Raw genomic sequence first — 18,141 nt, forward strand, 5'->3', positions numbered from 1 at the left:
TCCACCATTACGTTTTTGTAAAAAGTAAAATGTAGTTATTTTTTACACCTATAACTGCCTGCTGGTTATTCTGTGCGCACCATCACTACAGTTGATTGAAAAGTAGCTTATTATGTCTCATAGGATGGTAGATACATTAGGAAAACATTCATGTACAAATCTGTCTGTGACAGGGCCTGACATTTTGGGGTCAAATGCAAAAAAATAATAAAAAATTTAGCATCAAACATGCTGAGATGGCACAATAGGTGTTTCTTATAGTTTAACATGTCTCCATTTATGACTCAAATGTTCATATTCAAGAATAATAACTTTTCCCCCCAATATTTTTGGAAAGTGGAAATGTACGTTTCTGGTAGAATGTGCCATATGTGGGGCAACATGTATATAGGGCAACATCTAATCTATTATGACTGCATCATTTGCTGACACGGAGGGGCAGTTATACGCCGCCTAGCTGTCGCTTTAAGATAGCGAGAGAGAGAGAGAGAGAGAGAGAGAGAGAGAGAGAGAGAGAGAGAGAGAGAGAGAGAGAGAGAGAGAGAGAGAGAGAGAGAGAGATACGTTCACACCTATTGTCAAGTAACATCTAGTTTGACAACAACAGTGATGAATTGAACCCGAGTCTAACCCGAGATTCGAGAAGAACAACCCACGGACCTACAAGACAAGTGATGCTGATGGCTTTTAAGATGAACACAACTGACTGGATTTTCCATCAGAATCAAGCGGAACAAGGCGGAGAAAGAAGAGTAAATTAAATCTTTGTTCGGCTGGAGATTCCGACTTCAGAACAATATCCCGTTTGCAGGTAAGCATTAACACTTTGAATTGTATTCATTCTTGAAGAAAATAACATTAATCGAGCACTTGCCAATCAGCACACAATTCAGTGTAGCATATAATGACCTACACTGTCGTCTATAAAAGTAAACTTATTTTTCTGAAATCATAAATTGGCTATCCTATTGAATTATGACATAATCGTTGTAAAACATAAAAGAAACGCGACGATGCACGGTTTACAACAATACAAAACAGTGTCGCCTACCTACTTGTATAGGATAAAAGGTCCTCCGTGTTGCTTTCAACTTTTCTTCGGATAATCCAATTATACTTGTTTTGCCCGGCATAATTCAATTTGTCAATTGCATGACTTTTCAGTTTGACCTAATCCGGCAATGGGGTGAACTTGTCTGGTGCCTTTACACTAATACCATTATGGAAAAGGGTGTGACAGTGAGACAATGTCGAAGCAATAAGGCGTTTGATATCGGCGGTCATGCCAATTTATCACACTCAAATCACACTCTTTTACACGGAATCGTCGGCTTACAGTGCCAGCCTATATCTCCCTCACACACGCCATCTGCCCTTGGGAACGGGGTGATAACATCTCTCTCTCTCTCAACTGGTGCATTTTGGGAATATATATATATATATATATATATATATATATATATATATATATATATATATATATATATATATATATATATATATATATATATATATATTCCCAAAATGCACCAGTTGATTGTTTCTCGAGAGTTTAATTATCACATCATTAATTGGCTGTGATTTGTATGGACATTGTTTTCCTTCACATACCTTGTGTATTTATTTTTATGAATGGTAATAATGGTACATGAGACAGCACAGTGTGGCTACGTCCACTCATTTGAGAGACAGCAAAGTAAGTGTCTGGCTACAGCCACTCAGTGTGAAACGTACGTCCCTCGGTTGCCACTGCTCACATTGACAGGATGGAGGGCGATCATTAGGGAGAGTGTTGGGGGATTGTTAGGCACCTATGTGTAAATCTAGGTCACTGGTGTTCTGGAATTGAAAATCTCCCAAGTGCTGTCTGTATAATGTGCAGAGAGCAAGTGGATCATGGAGACCGATGATGAGCGATCTTGATTCCATTATTAGGATGAGTATGCAGCAAGTGCTTGACATTAACGGGGACATTATTGTAAGCTTCCAAAATGTAATCACAGTATCCTGGATTCTGGCAAGTGAGAGCTTCTTACAAGAATTTTCTCTGTTGTCCCAACAAAACTGAAATGTCAAGAAAATGTGTCTATTAATAATAGCTATTATTGTCCCCCCAACTAAACATAAATGTCACAAAACGACATTCTACTACAACTGAGACTGGAGGATCCCCTTGTGATTTAAGACGCATAACACATGCAATGCATTCTCCCAGCGCGGCCTGTCAGATTCAGGGCCCAGACGGTTGGTGTGTGTATCGATTTGCATTGGGGGAACATACAGCATGTTCTCCGTGCTTCTCCTGTGGCGTATCGATGCTGTGAGACGCGGTCACGTGGGCAGGATTGATGCTCTCGTCTGTAATAATAGCGTAGCAGGCACTACTTGGATTATTGATCCCATCTGTTTCCCAATGCCCCAATACGTTCCCTGCCTCACTACAATACACTCTCTCCATTTGTCCTCCTCCTCCGGAATAATATGACGGGCTATTCGCACGCCAGAGGAAACAAATAAATAAAGGAGATAAATGTAAAGATAAATGAAAGTGTATTGATGATTTTCTTTATATATATAATATATGATATATATCTTTTTTATTATTATAATATTATTTTTTTATAACTTAGATTGTACTATACAATCTTCCATGACAGACAATCACACAAGAGACAGTGTGACAATACAAGGACATGGCTATTGCACAGACGAGACAAACGTGTATTGATGACTCATAATGTGCAGGAGCAGGGAGGTGGCAGTAGAAGGTATTGTAGACTAGAGGAGAGGGGGGCTGGAGATCAGCCTGTGTACATTTCACACCGACACTAACGCCAGTGGTTTCATTCTTATTACACCACTTAAACGTCTGCTTAGAGTGTGATTTATGATGTGGAGTCACCACTGCATGTGGTCAATATAAGCTCCCCTGATCTATAAACCCAGTGCATGTCATATCATAGAATGACCTATAAACCCAGTACATGTGTAACGGATGGTATCGTGAAGCGCAGTCAAGAAGGGCTGGGGTGAGTAGCGGTGCCAGGATGGTATCGTGAAGCGCAGTCAAGAAGGGCTGGGGTGAGTAGCGGTGCCAGGATGGTATCGTGAAGCACAGTCAAGAAGGGCTAGGGTGAGTAGCGGTGCCAGGATGGTATCGTGAAGCACAGTCATGAAGGGCTGGGGTGAGTAGCGGTGCCAGGATGGTATCGTGAAGCACAGTCATGAAGGGCTGGGGTGAGTAGCGGTGCTATGGGTTAAACTCACTCTCACATCCTCAAAAGACGCATAGACACGGTACAAAGAAGTGAATTCACCTCTTGGTATAGCGGTCTGTGTTGTTGCACACGGCGTGGCAGACCCATGTTCGAATCTCCCTCGGGGCATCGAAGTTTGAGGTGACGTTGTCACAACCGTTACACATACCATAGAATAACAATTCAATAGGTGTGTTCAGTCTATTCAATATTATACATTTATGTGGCAAAATATCTGGCCTAGAGTTCTGGGCTGCATTACCATTGCACTGTTATGATATCCGCTTCAGTTATTAGAGGGAATGGTCAGGCAACCATGCAGCCATTCAGGAAACATACATTTTTCAGTAGCCTATACAATATCCTAGTGTAGTTTGCCTGTATTATGTCGACTGTTTCGTTTGAGTGTCCTCTCGTGTCAATTTGTCTGTTGAGGCCTTCATGTGGTCTGCGGACCTCTTTCCATGCTACGTTTAGCGACATAGGACAGATGATGGGGGGCTCTGCGTACTGTGTTTCCAAGACTGCTGAACCCAGATGCTATCATATTACAAATTAATAGATGAGAGGGAACAACTCTTCTAAATCTAACCAGTGGTATGATGTATCATCACACATGGTGTTGGTGTGTCTTACTCAGTAATACCTATGATCCTCTAAGGTTCACCACTTCCTAGGTTTTGTACAAGTGTCTACAACGAGAACTGTGATGAACAGGCTTATGGCCTCTATTCTACACTAACCTATTTTCTCCAACAAAACCTTAATCTCCCCTGTCAACTTGAATCTTGATTGTGTCTGTGTTGTACAAGATAAGGACTGAGAGAGAGATAGAGAAAGAGAGAGAGAGAGAGATAGATAGAGAGAAAGAACATCTGCTGCTGCCTTTTCAGACTCTGACCCTGTTTTCTGACCCTCAACAGGTTCTCTTCAGGGGTGTGTGTCTGATTGGGAGCCGGTGTGGGTCGGGAGGCTATGGTGAGGCGATGTGCGCTGGCTGGTGTGAGGAGAGACGTACTGGCGGCGTGCAGCGAAGAAGAGAAGCGGAGCTTCATCATCCATGGCTGTGCAGCTTGCTATTCTTCTTGGCTCTGTGGGGCCAGGTATGCCCGCAGTGCCCCGACAGCTGCCACTGTGCCTGGGACACGGCCACCGTGCTGTGCTCCGACGCCGGCCTGCGAGAGATCCCAGAGGGGATCCCCCCGGACACCGTCGTCCTCCACCTGGAGCGCAATTACATCCGAAGCATCCCCGAGGGCGCCTTCAGCGAGCTGCTCCACCTGCGCGACCTGTACCTGTCCCACAACCGCATCGACTCGCTCTCCTCGGGGGCACTGCGCCACCTGGGGCCCGAGCTGCGCCTGCTTGACCTCTCCCATAACCAGCTGAGGCAGGCCAGCAGGGAGGAGTTTGGCTCCACTCGTGCCAAGACGCGCCTCTACCATAACCCCTGGCACTGCGACTGCGCCCTCCAGGAGCTCATGGAGACTCTGAACCTGGAGCCGGAGACGGTGAACGGCATTGTGTGTGAGAGCTCAGTGCGCGGAGCGGGGGAGGGGAGCAGGTGGGAGGACCCGGGGTCCCAGGGGGGGGAGAACGCTGGCCAGCCCTTGGTCAAACTGCTGGACTCTGGGGTGAACTTCTGCAGCTTGCAAAGGAAGACCACAGACATTGCCATGCTGGTGACCATGTTCGTCTGGTTCTTCATGGTTATCGTGTATGTGGTGTACTACGTGAGACAGAACCAAGCGGAGGCTCGGAGGCACTTGGAGTACCTGAAGAGTTTACCCAGCCCAGGCAAGACCCCCACAGAGGCAGACACACTAAGTACAGGCTTCTGAACTGGCCCTGGACTCAAATGGATTAATCCCAGTGGAATGGATGAGAATGATCGATAAAGTTCAAAATGTCTTTTTTCCCAAGTTTGGCTGACTGTAGTAACCTTTTGTCGATAGAAAACAAACTGTTGTTTACAATATGTGTATTGATTACAATATTTTATTTTTTAGTACTGATTGTACCACCTACAGGTTTATTTAATATTTTTCCAATTCTTGGCATATCCTTTTTTTAACCAACTGAAAGGGAGTATTTATTTTGTACTATCCATCACAGAACAATGAGTGGGAGCAAAAAAAAGAACTAGGGTGGAATCAGAACAAAATAATGTAGAGAACAGAAAAGGAGAAAGCTTTCCCTTGGTACCAATGCCTTCCTTCCATTCCTCCTTCCATCCCTTCTATCACGGTTTAAGCTGCGTGTTATTTTCTTTGATCTATTGACCTCTAATTAGGGTTGTCTGATTCACTGGCCCTTAATGAACACTTCAAATGTACTAATCACTTAGTGTTTATCAGGTTAAGAGGGAAGTTGATTACTTAAGTGTGTGTGAGTGTGTTATTGTGTGCAAGTGTGTGTCTGCTTGTGCTTGCATGTGTGCATGTGTGCGCGTGTGTATGCGTGTATGAGTTACTGCTAGTGTGCATTTTAGTGCATCATAGGGTCATCATTCCCATGTCATCATTGATTTTTCATGGATACTATTTAAACATTTCCCATGACAAGGTCAATAGAGTCAGTGGTCTCGGTCCGGGGCTAAGAACTGCTAATCTAAATTCACTCTCAGGAAGCCACTGGAGATGGAGATGAAGCATTTTATCACCAAGCTGCAGCAATCAGCTCTCAAGTGTCTGAAAGGAGGGTTGGTCATACGTACGCGCGGCTGTCATGGGTATAGAGGAATTAAGACCAGATTTAGAAACGGTTTTAATTATTAATATGCTCATCTTTTTCCTGGGTGAGGCTCTCAGTGAGTTATAATTGAAAGTCTAAAGGTTTTAATTAATCTCTTGAGTAGGCTACACCTGTTTTAGACCCCTCCGGTTCGACTGCCTTGTACAAATTGTTCTGGAGTTCAGAGCCGTCTCTAGACTTTTGGGAGCCCTAGGCAAAACTAGAGGGGGATTGACGATTCGAGGGGCCCTTTGATTGGTTGACTGACCTCCCTACAACCAATTAGTAACTAAGAGGGCATTGATTAAATAATTGCACTACTGATTCAGCAGCCATGATGAGATTTATTTGATTTACTTTGATTGGATGGGGGCCCTACGCACAGTGTCTGATCTGCCTAGTGGGTAGAGCGGCCCTGTCTGTATTTCCCACATAGACTGTCTCATAATTGTTTGCATGGATTCATTTCAACAGTTATTAGCATCAGTAAATATAATGTAATTACAGAGGCAGGTATACTGGAAAAGTACATTATCTCTGGTAGCCCAGTGGTCTAAGATACATTTACATCTAAATGAATGGAACCAAATCGACTGGAATTACAGGCTCCAGGCAGCTTTCCTAATCCCATTTGAGTGCACGTTAATCACATCTCCCATGGCAGTACCTGTGTGACGTTACTCTAGACGGGGAATGGGTTTATGTATTAGGAATCTTAAAATGAAGATATGAGTAATAGTCATTTGTGTTGACTTTGGCTGTTCACTGTTATTAATATGAATTGTACAAAAAGGACTTTCGTAAACTGACCTTTAACACACTGAATTGTCCTGTTCCTGTGTCTGGACTGTCGAGTCAGGAGAATATGTTGTCAACTTGTCATGTGTTTCATGAGGAGGGAAATACGTACAGTTGCCTTTGAAAGTGTTGGGGAATAATATATTGCTGTATTCCATCATCTACCTTTAAGGGGGGGGGGGGGGGGGGCAGTCGAATGCAAACTTTGCATACATTGACTTTGTATGTCCTGTCATGTCATGTGTATTTATGTGCAGTTCAGAGTAAGATTCTGCTAGGCTGAAGATTGGGTGTTGTGCAAGGGTCAAGAGACATACTGTAAATTATAACTCAAGTCAAATACAAGATAATAGTACTTCTAGATATTGTTAGGATAACTGATGATGTTGTATGTTTTTGAAACTGACCATGGGTTATGATGTTCGAGTGAATAGATGGATATTGTCCTGTGATTTCCAACAGTGATAGTTTTCTTTTTTGGGGGGATGGGGGGCAACAGTTTCAAACGTAATCCCAGTAACTCCAGCATTAATCACACTGGGTCATGTTGTTGCCAGGTTACATCTGAACAGATTTTTTAACCTTTGGCTAAATTTGTTGCCTGTTGCTGGGAGGGTTAAATTGCCCAGTGTATCGTCTATCTCTATTCATAAACTTGTTCTATACAGCATAGATTTGATATTTATTTTTTACCTGTCAAATCATGAATCTACAATTGACATTCCAAGGTTCAGTCTCCAAAAACCATCTTCATTAAGATCCATTAGCTTAAGAAGATTATCTTGAAGAATACCTAGTCAGGACTGAGTGATAGGTGCTCAACATAAAGACTTTCAACTCAAAAATATATTCGTATCAATCAGTTATTATCCTGTGAAAACATGAGGTGCTCCTCTGTCCTCCATCCACGGATCATCAGCTACGGGAAGTGTTTTTGCGTAAAATGACCAAAATTATCTTATTGCAGAGGTGGTTTTGGGAAACCCAAGTCCAGGTTGTGGAGATGCTAGTAATCTAAAACCAGACAAAAACCAAGCATGCCCCCCTGTGTGTAGTTTTGAGACAATCTTTTTTATTGGTGATGTATTGTGTCCTGCTGATTTGTTCTCTCTCCTGTTTGTATGTCAATGATTGTTCATCGAAGATTTGGAAACCGATACATTCAATTATAAATGAAAAAAATAAATCTGGAAAAACATATAAAAAATAAAACAAACGTGGCTCTGATTTTGTTCATAGAAATGCTTCTACCTTTTATTGCTAAGGTGAAAGGTGAAAGGTCAGGCAAGTAAATTAAAAGCAAAAAGTACAGGATGACAATCATTTCGCAGAATGACGTGTTGATCGTGGTCTGCAATGTTTCCCATTCCTACTCTACCATGCGTCAAGGGAACTGAAATAATTGAAAAGCGATTTAACATGTAAAGTACATGATCTTCTCCACCTCCTTTTCCAACATGTTTGTTTGTTTGTTTGTTTTAGTTTGTTGCTCATCCATTCCTCCCCCTGGACATATTTTTGGCCACCAACACGAAACACACATAATAGAATTAGGGTGCAGCAAGAATATTTGGTACGTTATGACTTATTCTAAGTATCTTACACCATTAGGGAAGAGTAAAAAGAACACTGTCCGAGATATTTCTCCCACACAGGGAAGATAGAGGGGGGGGGGGGGGGGGGGTAAATAACTTCAGTCCATTACTTGTTTTTGTCTTTTATTTCCAATTTACATTAATCAAAACCGTAACAAAAACAAAATCATCATCATCATCATAATAATAATAATGCTATTATTATTAATAATAATACTATTATTAATAATAAAATATACACAACCTCACACATGAACGCACCCTCCGCCCTGGCCAGCGGTAAGCTCTCTATGTGAAGGAGTGATTGATGGATTGTCTAGTCATGTAGAACTTTGGGAGTGCACTTTGGGACGGGTCAGTCATGCCCCAGGTCACTTCAACTGTGTTCGTGTGCGAGTGAGTGCCAAGGCAGCGGGTACCTCCGGTGTGAGGGGACAGCTAGGGGCTGATGGGAGGAAGTGGAGTGTGATTGGGGTCAAAGGTCATAGCAAAAGGGGTGGCAGAGGCTGGACTTTCGGGCTTCTCACAACATGGGTCCCATCGGTATATGCCCAAGCTTGGGTTTGTAAACTCAGATTCGGGGGTTAAAGGCCATTACTTTGCTTAGTTGTCTCATTCTCTTTTGTGTGAGGTAGCTTTAAAATATCAAAACAAAAATAAAGGAAAATAAAAATACAAATTCAATTCAGGATTCATTCCAAATTGAACATGTCTCGATGAATTCTTTGAAAATATCGCCGACATGTTTGTTTACACTGAAGCGGGCAAGGCAGGGAGAGCGCCGGGCGTGGACATTTACCACACTGAAATATTAAATCCCAGGGTGGAATGTACTATCTGAGAAACTGTATATATATGTATACACACATATACATATATATACATATATACATGTCACTACATGTCAATATCTGGTTGTTAAAAAATACAGACTGTTTTACAACAATAGCACCATTGACTTTATTATAATACAAAGTTACTTTCTGATACACACTGTGGTGGTAGAAATAGGAACACCTGCACTTACTAACAGCTAGATTTTTGGTTTCAACAAGAACATATGAACATTTGAGTGGGTAATATGGCGAATGGGGGAGAGGGTAGAGGAGAGGAGGAAGTAGGAGAGGAGGCTGGAGGAGAGGAGTAAGGAGGAGAAGGGATTTCTTCTTAAAATACGTTGCTGTGAGCGGGGCCTTTCGTTAACGCAGTAACACACACAGTCTTAACACACCTGGGACTCAAACCTAAACAAATAAATAAATAACACCGATGCGTCTCTCTTTCTTTCATGTTTCCCGGGCGCGTTCCCTCGTTCTCCTTGTCCTTTCTTTCTCCTTCTTGTTAGTGGGGCAGGGGGCGTGGGTGGGCAGGGGGTTGTTGCCTAGGGTTGGGTGGATGTTAGAGCGTGGGGGGGGGGGGTTGCTGCACGTCTGAAGGCGATGATTGGATGAGCCTGGAGGTGATGCTGGGTGAATCACGGATGACAGATGCTGGTGCCATTCAGTGCAGATATCCTAAGAGTACGACTTGGAAAAAGCACCTTTTTACTTAGAAAAAAAGTCCCATTAAAAAAATGTCAAATAAAAAAAGTGTCTTGATCGTTATTTTCTCTCTTTCTCTCTTCTGTTTTTTTTTTTTCAAAGTGTGTGTTCCTCTCTTATCTCTTTTTCTGTTTGTTTTTTCATAATTTTATTTCCGCTTCTCCTTTTTCGATCCCTTGTTCTTTTGTTGTTGTTTTTTTTACAAGAAGCAGACAGCGCCTACATCAACTCCGAACTCCTGGTCCGCTCCGCCGATGTCCATGGGGGCGATGTCAACGATGGGCAAACGGGAGGTCTTCTGCGATCTGTACTCGATTACTGTCTTGCCCCACTGCCCTGTGTGTCTCTGTGGAGAGGAAGACAAGTCACAGCCGTCGTTAGAGGACTGATGACAGCTACAGAGCTCTGGAAAACGAGATTGGCTTTGAGTGAGTTGGCCAAGGAGAGTAAGGGTCAGTGTCAGTCTGAGTGAGAGAGTCAGACGGTGTGTGTGTGTTTGTGTGTGTGTCTATGTGTGTCTCTGTGTGTGTGAGTGACTATAGTGTAAGAGGGGTGGGCGAAGAGAAGAGATGTATGTAAGTGTATGTAAGCATCTAGGCTCATGATCACAAGTCAACAATCAGGCGCCCCGACCGAACTGTAGGAGTCGCTGTTTACAACGACCACGACCCACCCACGCCGGCTTCCCACCCGCTAACACTGCCAATTGTGTTAGTATGGACGGTCGGCGAAGCCGGAGGCACCACAGCCGGATTCGATCCCACTGGCTCTGTGGTGGTAGGCAGACACTTAGTCCGCTGCGCTACCCGGCCACCCTATCTCTTCACTGTTCTAATGGAATATTGGAACCTACAGTATGTTCTGATCTAATGACTGGATGGTTCTGAGGGTTCCTCCAGTATGTTCTGATCTAATGACTGGATGGTCCTTAGGGTTCCTCCAGTATGTTCTGATCTAATGACTGGGTGGTTCTTAGGGTTCCTCCAGTATGTTCTGATCTAATGACTGGATGGTCCTTAGGGTTCCTCCAGTATGTTCTGATCTAATCTTAGAGTTCCTCCAGTATGTTCTGATCTAATCTTAGAGTTCCTCCAGTATGTTCTGATCTAATCTTAGAGTTCCTCCAGTATGTTCTGATCTAATCTTAGAGTTCCTCCAGTATGTTCTGATCTAATCTTAGAGTTCCTCCAGTATGTTCTGATCTAATCTTAGAGTTCCTCCAGTATGTTCTGATCTAATGACTGGATGGTCCTTAGAGTTCCTCCAGTATGTTCTGATCTAATGACTGGATGGTTCTTAGGGTTCCTCCAGTATGTTCTGATCTAATGACTGGGTGGTTCTTAGAGTTCCTCCAGTATGTTCTGATCTAATGACTGGATGTTCCTTAGGGTTCCTCCAGTATGTTCTGATCTAATGACTGGGTGGTTCTTAGAGTTCCTCCAGTATGTTCTGATCTAATGACTGGATGGTCCTTAGGGTTCCTCCAGTATGTTCTGATCTAATGACTGGATGGTTCTTAGGGCTCCTCGAGTATGTTCTGATCTAATGACTGGATGGTTCTTAGGGCTCCTCCAGGGAAATCAGCTTGGAGGTTCTCCCTTCCCTTGGAATGTGGAAGAAAGAAAAAAAGTGTGTGTGATCTTTGTGTGCAGCCTCACCGTGCAGCCATCCTCCATGACAGTGTAGGTGAAGCGGCTGTTGCCCTCGGCTCTGATCTCCACATCGTTGGATCCCTGCAACAGCACAGCCTTCTTCAGGTTGCCCGCGGAGGCGTCCAAGTAGGCCACGCTGTTCTTGCAGTGGTAGGTGATGTTCTGAGAAGACTCAGTGGACAGCAGCCTCAGGAAGGTCATCTGAATGGCGGCGGTGTTGGGCGCAAGGCTCTCATCGCCATAGCTGAACTGCAGGGGGCGGCAGTGAGAGTGGGAAATAGAGATTATAATACTGTAATTACCGCGGTTATAATCTCTTTGATCCTTTATAGGGGGAATTCCACTCTGGGTCTTGGTTTTATTTGTAGAAAGGTTCCTTGACTACATGAGCTCCCAGTCAGCTCTGTACATCGTCATGCCAGAGATTAATTTTATCTATGAAACACATCGTCAAGCCCTAAATGATGGCGCACGCTCCAGCTTCCTGCTTTACAAAGGACTACACTCCTAAACACACACAAGGAGGGGAGGGGAGGGGAGGGGCTGAGCATTGTTCCCTTCTGGTTACCTGGCGAGAGAGACTATCGAATTATCGGGAAATTCAAAGTACCTGCCCATTGCAGTCCTTCCAAATTAAGTCAGGGTAGAGCTATGCGTCATTATGATATTTAGCTCTACCAAATTACTTGTTTCTGAGCAGAGATGGCTTTAGGCAGCCACACAGAGAGAATTAATCACGTATGCCTCAATCTGATAAATGAGTTTAATGTTGCTTTGCGGTGGCATTTCCCTTCAGCTATACAGTATGCATTTGACAGGTCAGATGACAGAACCGTCAGTATATGAACCATGTGTGGACTGGATGTAGTCCTATGTAACTCAATGGGAAGAGCATGGCACTAACAGCAATGGGTAGGGGTTAAGGGTTCAATTCCCACTCACACACACAAAGAAATGCATGCATGGCACTGTGAAGCACTTTGGATAAGTGCGTCCACTAGGTGGTTTTCCACTAGGTGGTTTTCATCCACCTTTCCAGCACAATGCCATGGAAACTCATAATATTGACACTCACTTCTAATGAATGTCAATATCAATGGGAATATTGATGGGAATGATTCACTGCATCATATTGTAAAAACTGAAAATGTTGTGCATGACTCACGTGGAATCCTCCATTCATGGTCTCTCCGAACCAGATGTGTTTGCGGTCCTTGCTCTTGCTGGACCACCAGTTCTTGCGTGGGATGCTGGCAGGCTTGGGGTAGACGCAAGACTCTCCAGTCTCCATGTTACAGAAGACCTTGATGGCGTCGATGGTGCAGCCCTGGTTGGGATCGATCCAGTACTCTCCTATACAGAGAGAAACAGGACAATGGTATCAGCTTTGAGGAAGGCTTTCATCTTTCTGTTCAGGCCCACTATACCCCACCCCCTACCTCCATCTGTGAATAACCCTCTATTGCATTTCCTTTTCGCAAGCATTATAAAATAGTGTACTCATACATCTCCAGGTACCTTATGGTATGAAGCACTGAACCAATATTCAATGGAATTATATTGCGTATCTTCCAAATCCCATACGAATGACAAATCAAACATTAGTCTTGAGTCATTCATAACGGCCACATAGCCAAACCTCTTCTGCCGATGTGCAACACGACTGCACTTAACATTGCTATTTCATCACCCTGCCCCTGTTTTAGCAGTTCCTCCTGCTGTCACTCACCGCTCTTCCAGTCGGGGTGGCAGAGCTTGAGGTCCCTGCAGGTGCGGGCTGGGTTCTTCTTGGAGCCCTCTGGGCTGCGGATGTTCTCTATCTGGTTGTTGAGGGACTTCAGTGTGGCGTCCACCTCGGCGTCGTGCTGGCGGAGGTTTCCGGAGGCCTGGTCGGCCCTCATGTACCTCAGAGGATCGGGGGACTTCTCGAGTTGAGAGAGGCCAGCGAAGGCAGACATGTCAATGCCAGGGCCAGGAGGACCAGGGAGGCCTGGGGGTCCGGAGTTTCCTTGGGGACCCTGAGATAAAGAGAGGAGTGCAGAGAGAGAGAGAGAGAGAGAGAGAGAGAGAGAGAGAGGAGAGAGAGAGAGAGAGAGAGAGGGGGGAGGGTTATACTGAGTAGACAGATGATCCTGAGTGGGTTGGATTACTGCATGATTATATGGGCTTACATTTTCAGGGGCCTCTGAATGTTTAATTCAAGGTAGGATTCAGCAAGGTGGATCAGTATGCTAAAGACTGTCAGGTGAACTGTGCACCTTCATTAGCTTTTCTCACGCAGTTTGGAGAGAAAGCGAGGAGAGAGATAGAGGAGGATTATAATGTCACAGAGAGGTGGATCAGTAGCTTGGATCTTTGCCAAACATTGCTATTTCATATCATATGGGAATTGAATTTTGCAAAGCCATGGGATATTATTAAATTATACCCTTCAAGGCCCCCACTTCCTATCTGATTCTGGAATAATTTAGTGAGGTGGATCAGTTAGGTATTGCTATTTCTCACAATCAAATGTCCCTGTATGACTCAGGGAATAACCTTGAAGGTATTTTGGACATGGTAAATGTATGTTTAAGTTTGGTCTTATTTGTCACATAAGGTACATGTACATTACAGTGAAATGCTTGGTATGAGTCTCCTGAGATTGTGCTTCATACAGTAAAAAGAATAAAGACCAAACACTTTACAAAAATATACAATATGCAAAACTAAAGTACAAAATGCAAACAAATGCAAAAATGCAAAAAACACATGCAGGTAATTTGTGTACCTCTCATGATTGGAATAACAAATCATACAATTGAATAATTTGTCATGATCCTAAAGTTTTACAGGGTACTCACAGAGGGACCGGTCTCTCCAGAGCGACCACGGGGGCCTGGGGGTCCGATAGGTCCAGGCATACCGTTGTTACCGTCCTTTCCAGAAGGCCCAATGGGTCCGGGAGGTCCCTGTATGTACAGACAGAGAGTGTTTTTTTATGATCACACTCTAAACTCCCATTTCAAAAACAGTGGGTAAAGGTTTGCATGTAGTAAAGTCAATGTTAAAATGGAGATCACGGCTCATATTCACGTCAGGAAACGGACTGAGAATTACTGGTGTGGTCACCCGACCATATGATCTCCGCTTTTATCTCAAGCGGCCGACTTCAGATGAGCGCTCCTATTGGAAAGTATATTTCATGAATGCAGGCAGATGTCTCTATACTCACTCTTGCGCCAGATGGTCCGGCAGGTCCAGTCGCACCCTGGTCTCCAGCTTGACCCTACAGGAAGAGAGGGTGATGATGACAATGTTAAATACAAAATGTCTGTATCTCTCACAGATATATCATATCAAATATATATTGTTTATTCCACTGAATTCAATATAATGCCTTTCAATTCAAACAACTTCCTTTTTCCCATGAGATTGTGAGGATGATTGGAAGAGGATACATTAGAACATACTGTATCTGTTGTTGCACTGTTGGAATCAATGGAATGATCTGTGATAAACACTGTGAGGAAACACAGGACAGTCAGGTGAGGTACTTACTGGAGGTCCGGGCAGACCCTGCAGACCGGTGAAGCCTCTGTGTCCCTTCTGTCCTCTCTCACCGCCCTCTCCGGACTCACCCTTGTCTCCGCGGGGTCCTTGGGGTCCCTGAGAAATAGTGCACAACGGCCGAGTCAGGAAACGCTAACACCATTGAATTCCATTCTCCCGGATGATGATGACAATGATTTCAAACATTGTGTTGTGTGGTCTGGGGACGATTTATAGATGTATCTATGAAACGATAGGTCTGTAAAATTCAGGCATGGATATACTGTATCGATCATCAGGGTTTATTTGTATTCGGACAGGTCAGACAAATATATGCCTTGTCTCCGCTGGCCGGGGTCTAGCAGCACCCCTCTGGCAGATGGGCTAATTAATAGGGATGTAAACCCATTCATGCCAAGCCACGGTGAACCACAGGTGGTCTGAACATGACATTCTGAAGAAGAGAGGCATGTCACAGAGGGTCTGGAGAGTGGTTACCAATGGTTACACGCCACCATGTTGGAAGTCTGATGACAAACAAAGGAAAATTCTGTGCAGTGCTCAAATGATTCTGTGAAGCGTAGGAAAAGGTTGAGCTGTATTACTGTTCCATTCATACAAGTTAATAAGATACAGTAAGATACCAATCACTTACGTTTGTTAATATATTTATGTTTCTTGGTGTCTTGGTAAACATTCCGTAGCAACTACTGTCTCTTCCAATATAGCAACCAGTGGAAAAAAGGGAATTCCAAACACATGTGTGTGTGTGTGTGTGTGTGTGTGTGTGTGTGTGTGTGTGTGTGTGTGTGTGTGTGTGTGTGTGTGTGTGTGTGTGTGTGTGTGTGTGTGTGTGTGTGTGTGTGTGTGTGTGTGTGTGTGTGTGTGTGTGTGTGTGTGTGTGTGTGTGTGTGTGTGTATTCAGACACTCACAGCCATTCCTCTCGCTCCAGCAGGTCCTGATGGTCCAGAAGGTCCTTGGGCACCCTGACGGAAAGAAAAGACCCAAAGGTTAGGGTTTCACAACGGGAATAGAATGCTAAGGTTATCCTGGGTAGGAATGTTAGGCTGATCAAGATCCATTTAGGATTGGATGCTGTGGTTTTAAATGGTTGACATACTGTACAGGCCTTTGTTCTTTGTCTTTCCTATTTACTGTATGTCATCCTTAGTCAAGCACCTACAGTATAAAGTATACTGCCGTCTTTCATTGTTTACTCCTCCATGTTCTATTTTAATAAACATTTGATATACACTTGCTGTTATGTAATTTACATTATTATTTATTACTTTCCGTCTTGTTTTTATCTCTGCTCTGTTCATGTTCCATTGTTAATGGTTCTTCATGATCTTTTATTGAATTGTCTTTTTAGCACAATGGCTGCTTTTATTGTGACTGTTAAAACATTTTGTAAGCCTTGTTTTAATCAAATAAAAAAAAAAAAAAAAAAATAGCAATATCAATAAAGTTATTGTCATTATTATTATTGTCATTATATCACCTATTTCTGTATCGTATTCTGTATCTGACGCGTGCAAAGCCCCTTCAACAAGTCAGAGGAGTACAAGGTTGTTTTAATCGCCCTGCTATGTGTCTGTCTTATATAGAACTAAAGAACAGTATTTAGTTTGTTACACGTGTGTTTGTGTGTGTGTGTGGTGCAAAAGCTCTGGGAGGAGTAGCGTGCCAAAAACATGTTATTCCACAAGAAAAACGCATCTATACCAAAGATTATGAGCGTGATAATGTATTTGCATATCTCTTCCACGACGACCCCCCCCCCCCCCCCCCAGATCATCTTATGACCCCCAGGTTAGGAATCACTGGCCTAGGGCACCAACACTAATACAGTGGAAGAAAGATGACATTAGCACTAGGCCCAGGACCAAAGATCTCGGCGCGAAAAGATCAACTCTGTCCACTGGCCTTCGGCATTAAAATGCTTTTGGGAGGAACCAATGAATAATACAGTTAGTTGCCATGGTGATTTAGTAAATATTGTCAAATAGAAAACCCTGAGCAAAAGCCCTCAGGGTCAATAACGCAATCACGCAAATAAGATGGGTGTGCTTCCATATTCAATTTCATCCTTGATCGTGTCAGTTAAAAGTAATCACTAGGATGACTTTGGGGAAGACAAGGCGGTAAAAGTGAACACTCACAGCCTCTCCTCTGTCTCCCTGTTTCCCGGTGGGGCCAACGGGGCCGGGGGCACCAGTGGAGCCGGGAGCACCGGGAGCGCCAGAGGGTCCTGTGTTGCCACGGTCACCCTGTTGGAACAAAGAACACAACATGTGTGAGCGGAGACAGACACTATGGATCTATAAATATAACATCACCTGTACAGCTAATGTATCGCAGCATTAGCAACAGTGTTGTAAAACTTGGGGGTAAATCTCATCATTGAATAGCATTGAAATGAGTGGCTATGTAATGAGACCTTTTCTTATAAGATAGTTAACATCTCAAGAGGATGTAATTAATCATATGCTGGACATTCTGAACATGGAGCATGGAGTGTTTCTTGAAATGTTTTATCCAAACAGGACATGTTTCCTAGAATTAAACCTCTTTAAATATGACACGCTGGTATCTAATCTGGTATCCACATTATTGTATATTCACAGCAGCCTGCTACGCTATCCGGTGTTGAAATACGACATCAATGCAGCGCAAACATAGTCAGTCACTGCAAAAAAGCCATAAATACTATACAGTACCATCCCTGGTATACTTGACTGCAACAGTAGCCAATGCTGGACTATTGGATTGTTATTGGACTGCACTGTGGGCAAGTCAGTGACAGCTATTGGCAAACAAGATATTGTCTGTGTCTACCGTAACAGCAATGAATATCAGACTGAGATTTAGACATAGTTCCTTCTTAAGTTCAGATGTAATATACTATATAGACATAGTTCTTTCTTAAGTTCAGATGTAATATACTATATAGACATAGTTCCTTCTTAAGTTCAGATGTAATATACTATATAGACATAGTTCCTTCTTAAGTTCAGATGTAATGACAGTGAT

The 18,141-nt window shown here is 43.5% G+C and overlaps 2 protein-coding genes across 2 annotated transcripts in view; one reads left to right on the forward strand and one right to left on the reverse strand.

Moving 5' to 3' along the window:
- Positions 1-674: 674 nt before the first annotated feature.
- LOC311230022 (leucine-rich repeat-containing protein 3-like) lies at positions 675-6,916 on the forward strand. The gene is made up of 2 exons (XM_084316161.1): positions 675-811; positions 4,181-6,916. Exon 2 carries the CDS (start codon positions 4,244-4,246, stop codon positions 5,096-5,098), a length of 855 nt encoding a protein of 284 aa, XP_084172287.1. The 5' UTR covers positions 675-811; positions 4,181-4,243; the 3' UTR covers positions 5,099-6,916.
- A 1,573-nt stretch (positions 6,917-8,489) lies between these two features.
- Positions 8,490-18,141, reverse strand: part of col2a1b (collagen, type II, alpha 1b) — a gene marked incomplete at its 5' end in the record, with an annotated part of 118,471 nt that continues 108,819 nt past the window's right edge. The window contains 9 exon segments of the mRNA XM_084315727.1: positions 8,490-10,270; positions 11,583-11,825; positions 12,742-12,929; positions 13,306-13,594; positions 14,420-14,527; positions 14,791-14,844; positions 15,117-15,224; positions 16,041-16,094; positions 17,271-17,378. Coding sequence (XP_084171853.1) covers positions 10,124-10,270; positions 11,583-11,825; positions 12,742-12,929; positions 13,306-13,594; positions 14,420-14,527; positions 14,791-14,844; positions 15,117-15,224; positions 16,041-16,094; positions 17,271-17,378 — 1,299 coding nt within the window. The 3' untranslated portion in view covers positions 8,490-10,123.

This window comes from Notolepis coatsorum, assembly GCF_963971535.1.
Source record: "Notolepis coatsorum genome assembly, chromosome: 6".
NCBI lineage: Eukaryota > Metazoa > Chordata > Actinopteri > Aulopiformes > Paralepididae > Notolepis > Notolepis coatsorum.

Excerpts from the sequence above, each read along its gene's own strand:
- LOC311230022 (XM_084316161.1), top strand. The coding sequence starts at position 4,244 with ATGTGCGCTGGCTGGTGTGAGGAGAGACGTACTGGCGGCGTGCAGCGA.